Genomic DNA, 7,909 nt, shown 5'->3' with positions numbered 1-7,909 from the left:
GGTTCATAACATCTCCTCTCAGGAAATACCCTGGTGCCATTGTGTATATTTTAACAAAGAAATAGAATAAAACTATTGGACATGTTGTAACAAACAGCAAAGTCAGTAAGATATTAATCTTATTGGTTTTGCTGTAACGGTTAAAGCCTTGTCAATAATTTATTTTACAAAGAATCCCTTTACAATTTAAGGTACTAAAACTTTTTTAGTACCTTACCTAAGGAAATTTTTTATTTTCATTAATTGTTGTATTTACTGTATCACATTTTCAAGGAATTTGAACCAAAATCTACACAACTCTTTCTATATCAAAATAGTTGCTAAAAACTCCTCTTTTTACACCAGAAAACTTTATATCAGAACTATACCATGCTTTACTATTCAGTTTACGACTTTTGCAACCATTACAACCGCGTAAATAACAAAGTCGTTCTTGTTTTTACAGTATTCACAATATATATGTGGTGGTATTTCTCGTTAGCAATGTTCAGGTCCCTAAAAGTTATCATTTCTAGTCTCGGTGCAACTGTTTGCTGTTAACTACAAACTGTAGGTACATAATTATTGCGTCTGTATGGTTGGAAACTTTAAATTGGAGATATAAACTCAGTCGGTGTTGTTAGCGGCACAATGAATACGTGCAAGAGAACAGATTCTCTTGAATTATTGTTATCCCAATTTAATTTACGATGATTTTACGGTGTGTGCTTATTAAAAGGGGTTGGTTGCTCTCCTACGCTTATAACAAGGTTTATTTCAGATATACAAGAATAAAGTAAATGGTTAATTAAATATTTCGTAGTTTATTGCGGGAAATAAATAAAATAGATAATAAAAAATGTTGGTAATATACATTTCTCAACAATTAAAGTGGATACTATGAAAATGTGTATTTTATTTTTTGTTCATAAGGTCAAATAGAAAAATGCAGTGATATAAATAAAGATTTATTTTTACTTCGTATTTTTATACAGATGAACTGAAAGAAAAAAAATTCTTTAGAAAAAAAAAATAGAAAATAAACAAAAATTGTAAAATTAACAACCTAAAATTTCTATTCCTGCTCAATTTCTAATATCCCGAAAAGAAAAACTAATAGTGGATAATGTTTTTATTTCTGAGCTTCAGAAGTATTGTGGACTGTATTCCTTGTATAATAAATATTTATTCTGACTTTTAACACCTTTATTATAATTATTTTATAAGAACTTAAAATTAACAAAACCAAAAAAAGAATGTCTTATTTCTCCTTGACAGCTACGCGCCGTCGTTGTCGCTAATGTTCGATGCATGCGCCCTGTGGTCCGTGCAGGGACGGCTCTTGCACTGTTGACTGCTGAACATGCCGCCCCCCTTGAAAGGCTTAAGTGATGCCTTTCAAACAACGCTTCTTGTAAACCATAACCATTATTGTTCATCCATTAGCAGGACGGCTAACTTTACACAAGGCCTTTTGAATTCACCTTTAGAAGTACGCACAGTCACAACCCGCACAACATTATCTGTCCCAGCATGTAGTTGCAATATTCTACCCAATTCCCATTTAGTAGGAGGAAGACCATCCTCTTGAATAATAACCAATGATCCAATTTTCACGTTGTCAGCTGCTGTTCTCCATTTGGTTCGCTGCTGAAGTGAAGAGAGGTACTCACGTGACCAGCGTACCCAAAAACTCTGAATTATCTGAGTCAGGTGATGATACCGTTTCAACTTATTCGGATTTATTTCAGTTAGCTCTTCTTGTGGCAGTGCTACAAGTGGTGCTCCAATTAGAAAATGTCCAGGGGTGAGTACACCAAGGTCTTCTGGACTTTCCGCCAGAGGTAATAAAGGACGGGAATTTAGGAGAGACTCAATTTGCGTCAACAAAGTATACATTTCGTCATATGTAAATTTATTATTACACATTACCCTTCGTATATGAAACTTTACCGATTTTACAGTTGATTCCCAGATGCCACCAAAATGTGGTGAGTGAGCTGGAATAAAATGCCAATGAATCTTATGTTCCGAAAAATAATCTAAAAAATTTGATTTTACCGTTGCATCATTCATAAATGAATATAACTCCTGCAAATGATTATTTGCCCCAACGAAGTTAGTTCCATTATCAGAATACATATTTTTACATAGACCTCTTCTAGCAATGAAACGTTTAAATGAATTTAAGAATGAATTAGTACTTAAATCATATACAAGTTCAATATGTGTCGCCCTTGTTGTAAAACATGTAAAAATACATATATAGCATTTAACTACTTTACAATTCCGTAAATAGCTTGTTTTCAATTCAAAGGGACCCCCATAATCTACACCACAATTATAAAATGGCCTTGTAGGCAGAAGTCTAGATTTAGGTAAATCTCCCATAAGAGGTACAAGCAATGTAGGTTTGACACGAAAGCAAGTAACACATTTATGCAGAATGTGCCTAACCGTGCTACGTCCAGATAATAACCAAAATTTTAAACGAATTATTGATAGCAATGCTTGTGGACCTGCATGCAAGTATTTATGATGATACGATATCACTATAAGTTTAGTTAATACATGACCGTTCGGGAGTATGATTGGATGCTTCTGGTCAAAAGACAATTCTGACTTTTGAAGATCTCCACCAACTCGTAATAGTCCTGTATCATCAAGAAAAGGATTTAATGATAAGATTTTACTCGATTTATGTATTGGTTTTGATTTTTTTATTGTTTGTATTTCCTGATGAAATACTTCATTTTGTGCCATATATACCAAACAGAAAAAACTTCTTTCTTTTTCATCTACAGTAAAAGGACCCGTTGTCTTATTATTAGATGATTTACAATTGGTGACAAACCGAAGTATATATGCAAAAACACGCTGCAATTTAGCTAAGCTGGAAAAACGGTTCCAAATTTCAGCAAATTGCACAGTTGATATAAATGTTTGAATTACCTTCTGGTCAGGTATGATAGAAATGTGTGAATTTGACAAAGCCTTAGTAGGCCAAGACAATTTATGAGAAGCTAACCATGGTGGCCCATTCCACCACAATTTTGAAGTGTTTAATAACTTTGGTTCATATCCGCGCGTAATTATGTCGGCTGGGTTATCATGCGAGTCAACATGATGCCAGCTATATCCATTAGAAAGCCTTTGTATTTCCGACACCCTATTTCCAACGAAGGTTTTCCATTGTGACGGTTCACCCAAAATCCAATGAAGAGTTATCAATGAATCAGCCAAAAAATGTACCTCATCAAAGCTAACACCTATTGTTGCGATAACCGCCGATGCCAATTTGGCAGCCAATAAAGCACCACACAATTCCAATCTAGGCAAAGATATTGTTTTTAAGGGTGCTACCCTTGATTTCGCACATAATAAATGAACTAAGCAAGAACCACCTTGATCCAGTGACCGAATGTAGAGTGCTGCGCCATAAGCAGACTCTGAAGCGTCACTGAAACAATGTAATTGTCTATTAATTGAATTAAAACACAAAACTTGCCTGCTAATGTGAGTTTTCTCCAAATCTGCAATTGATTCCCTAAACTGGTTCCAAGCTGTGTGTAAATCTAAAGGTAAAGACTCATCCCAATTTAATTTTAATTGCCATAGTGATTGCATTATTAATTTAGCTTTAATTATAACTGGCCCTACTAGTCCAAGAGGATCAAATATCTGTGAAACTAAAGACAGAACTGTTCTTTTGCTAACCTTTGTGTAATTAGAAAAATTGATTTTATATTGAAGCGAATCTATCTTTGAGTTCCAATAAAGCCCTAATGTTTTTGTTGTAACATCATCTGCAAGATAATGTTCAATGTCTCCCTTTATTTGAATATCCTCATCAAAAATTTCAGGTTTGTTTGATACCCATTTTCTAAGTGAAAATCCTGCTGTGCACAAAATATTATTTAATTCATCCTTTAATGATTTTACTTCTTCAATTGAACTCCCTCCTGTAAGCAAATCATCAACATAAAAATCCTTTAAAATCACCTGGGAAGCTAGAGGCAGGTTCAATTGATTCTCATGAGCTAATTGTTGTAAGCTTCTTATAGCCAAAAATGCTGCTGGAGCGGTCCCATATGTTAGCGTTTTCAGCTTGTATGTCTCAATTGGTTGCTCATCCGAAAACCTCCATAATATTTGTTGTAGTTTTTGCTGAGTTTTGCAAACAAAAACCTGTCGATACATCTTTTCAATGTCTGAAGCTATAACTACATTATGTTTTCGAAAACGAAGAAGAATGCACATTAAATCATCTTGTAATTTTGGTCCGACCATTAGAACATCATTTAATGACACACCACTGTCAGTTCTAGCTGACCCATCAAACACTACCCTTAATTTTGTAGTTAAAGATGTTTCTTTTAAAACTCCATGATGTGGAAGATAGTAGTTGGGTGTTTCTGAATTGAAGTCAGTTTTATCTTCAACCTTTGACATGTGACCCAACTGGATATATTCCTGCATAAACTCATGGTATTTAATTTTCATTTCCAAATTTTTATTTAATTTATTTTCCAATAATTCAAATCTTTTTAGTGCATTACTATAAGAATCTCCTAAGTCAGAAATGTTTGACCTTGTTGGTAATTTAACAACAAAATGACTGTTTTCATTTTTAATCGTGCTAGCTTCAAACAACTCTTGACAATAAATGTCCTCCTTGGACATAACCTTTTTTGCACCAAATTCTTCTATTAACCAAAATTTTTCAATTTGGTTTTCCAAAACATTAGACGAAAAATTACATACCACTGAATTGTTGCTAACCTTAATTGATTGACTAACTGGCCCTGAAATAACCCATCCCAACTTAGTTTTTTGGAGAATTGGTTGATCTTTGCCAAGTTTTATCTGACCCACACATAATAATTGCCAAAAAACTGATGCTCCCAGTAATACATCAATTTGTTTTGAAACCCCAAATGTTTCATCTGCAAGTACAATGTTTTTAGGAATATTTATAAAATCCAAGTTTAAATCCGAAGTTGGTAAATTGTCAGAAATTTTATTAATTACCAATAAAAATGCATTTGTTTGATAATTGCTAAACTTTGATAAAAGTGTCCCATTTAATGCCTGAGAAATGTTTGTTATACCTTGACCTAAACCTTTAACCGGAATGTGTACCTTATCTGCCCGTAATTGTAATTTTTCAAAAAATGAACGTGATATAAAATTTGACTGTGAACCTGAGTCCAATAAAACTCTACATTCATGCAAAATTCCATATTTGTCTTGCATATATACTAAGGCCGTTGAAAGTAAAATATCAGTTTTTAATCTGTATGATATACCTTGCTTAGAATGATTTAAAAAATTAATTGAATCCTGACCTATATCACCCGAATGTGATTCTAAAAAACATGTCTGACCTATATCACCCGAATGTGATTCCAAAAAACCTGTCTGACCCAAAAAGTTTAATTGAGATGTACCTTCCATTGAATTATTATGGAATGCACCTTGTCCCTGAATATGTACTTCCTTTCCCTGATTAGATATGCCATTTCCCTGTGTGTGTGTTTCTTTCTGGGTAGTTATACCACAAATTTGTGATTCAACCTTTGATCCGTTGAGTTGAGTTACATTTGTTTGTAAATGAGAATTGTTTATAAATTTACCATCCATATGTAAAAGAGTATTGTGTCGTTTTCCACAAAGTTTACAACCTCCCCATGTACAATGTTGTACTAAGTGTCCATCCTTTAGACAGTTCCAACATGCTTTTGATTTTGTTACCTCTTGTCTTCTAGCTGACACTGATAAATTATGAAATTTTTTACATGAATAAAAATAGTGCGGTAAATTACAAAGTGCACATTGTTTGGACGTTGCAATGAATGACTTTGATAATGTCATTTTTTGCACCCTTTTTTTTGTTTCCTTTGATATTTGCTCTATATCTTGTTTATCCCTTTCTGAATTTTGTAAGTGTTGTACTTTATGATCTATAAATGCTAAGAATTCCTGTATCGTAGAAAATTCGTTAACTGGACCCTTTTCTTGCCATTCCTTATTTGTGTAATAATCAAGCTTTTTCTCTATGGTACAAAGTAAAAGAACATCCCAATGTTCAACTGGATAACCTAACATACCTAGTGACTTTAAATTTCTTTTTATACAACCTGACAATTTCTTTAATTCTAAACTATTTACCTGAGTTATTTTTGGATATTCATATATAGCTTCAATATGACCACGTGCAATAAGTTTTTTCTTTTCATATGTTTCAGATAAAAGTTGCCATGCAATAGTAAAATTTTTGCTAGTAGTTTTTAGCTGCTCCAGTTCATCCTGGGCATCCCCTATCAAAGCCCTTTTTAAATAGTGAAGCTTGTCAACATCATTTAAATCAGAATTTTCTATGACCATACTAGTAAAACTATCTCTAAATTCTAACCAATGTTGATAACAACCATTAAAAGTTGGAACCTCCAGTGGTGGTAACCGTACATTTTTTAAGCTATTTCGATCTAAACTAGTATTGTGACCTGAGTTTGCTATAGTATCGTTTAAATTAACTTCATTCTTTAATATAATTTCTGCAGAGGCTATTAGTTTAAAATATGCATCCTGAAAATCTAACCTTTCTTGTAATTGTTCCTCTGATGTGTCTAATAAGTCAATTTCACTTTGTATTTGATCAAAATCATTCCACCATTCTTTGCATTTGTCAACCCTAATTTGTAATTCTACTATTTTATCGTGAGTAAAACTGCTTATAAATGAATCAAATTTTGTAATTTGTGCCTTAAAGATACCACGCTTTCTTTTTAAAATTGTTAACTGATCCATTGCATCGACTATGTATAATATTAATAAAGTTTAAAGCTTGCTATTAATAAATCCTAACAAACCGAAATTATAATAACCTTGTGACACAAATTAATATCTCTCTTATTCCAGGATAGGTATTATAGGAATGAAAAATGTGTACTCACCACATACCATGCCATATAAACTTTTTCACTTGCCGATAAAAAATACACTTGTTGCTTGTTGATAAAATCCGTTCGAATGACCATGAATAATGTTTTTATTTCTGAGCCTTCAGAAGTATTGTGGACTGTATTCCTTGTATAATAAATATTTATTCTGACTTTTAACACCTTTATTATAATTATTTTATAAGAACTTAAAATTAACAAAACCAAAAAAGAATGTCTTATTTCTCCTTGACAGCTACGCGCCGTCGTTGTCGCTAATGTTCGATGCATGCGCCCTGTGGTCCGTGCAGGGACGGCTCTTGCACTGTTGACTGCTGAACAAATAGTGTGTGCATCCACCTCTGGGTCGCTTTAGTGCTCTAACTCTATTTGGAAGACCTCTCATTAAATTATTGATGAACTGCTGCGGTATACGTTCCCAAATCGCGCGTAATGTATTGGCCAACTGATCTAAGGTTTGGGGCGGTTGAAAGAGCTGTTTTGTTGCCTAGACATTTCGGCCCAAACATGTTTAATACAACTTATATCAGGTAAACACGATGGCCACTTCATTCTTGTAATGCCATGAGCTTCTATACACTCGTTGACAATTCTCGCACGGTGAACTCTGAGATAGCGCGTCAATCAGAACAAATTGTTCGACTATTGCACCAAAAAATGGAACAACTATTGGTACTATGACTCTGTCTCGATATTGTGTAGCAGTCATTGTCTCCTTAATTAAGACGACTAAGTCCGTGCTACCGTCAAAATATATGCCTCCCCACACGCAAACGGATCCACCTCCAAAAAGAGTGGTTGGGACTCTCAGATTTTCATTGTAACGCTGTCCTCTTTCCCTCCACACCATTATTCGGCCATCATTCGTATACAAATATAAGATTCGCAGACGACACGCTGTTTTTGCAGACAGTCTAGAAGCACTGCAACCCTTAGTAAATAGATTACATCAAGTCAGTATAAAATAT

General features: G+C 33.9%; 1 protein-coding gene across 1 annotated transcript; it reads right to left on the bottom strand.

The window, feature by feature from the left end:
* Positions 1-1,937: 1,937 nt before the first annotated feature.
* On the bottom strand, positions 1,938-6,789 carry LOC140431875 (uncharacterized). Its single transcript, XM_072519750.1, has 4 exons — positions 4,744-6,789; positions 3,488-4,452; positions 2,932-3,439; positions 1,938-1,979 (listed from the first exon to the last, which is right to left on the bottom strand). Exons 1-4 carry the CDS (start codon positions 6,787-6,789, stop codon positions 1,938-1,940), a joined length of 3,561 nt encoding a protein of 1,186 aa, XP_072375851.1.
* Positions 6,790-7,909: the final 1,120 nt, after the last annotated feature.

Source organism: Diabrotica undecimpunctata, unplaced genomic scaffold, assembly GCF_040954645.1.
Source record: "Diabrotica undecimpunctata isolate CICGRU unplaced genomic scaffold, icDiaUnde3 ctg00002186.1, whole genome shotgun sequence".
Lineage (NCBI taxonomy): Eukaryota > Metazoa > Arthropoda > Insecta > Coleoptera > Chrysomelidae > Diabrotica > Diabrotica undecimpunctata.
Note: the sequence above shows the minus strand (reverse complement) of the source record. Positions and strands in the feature narration are given on the sequence as shown.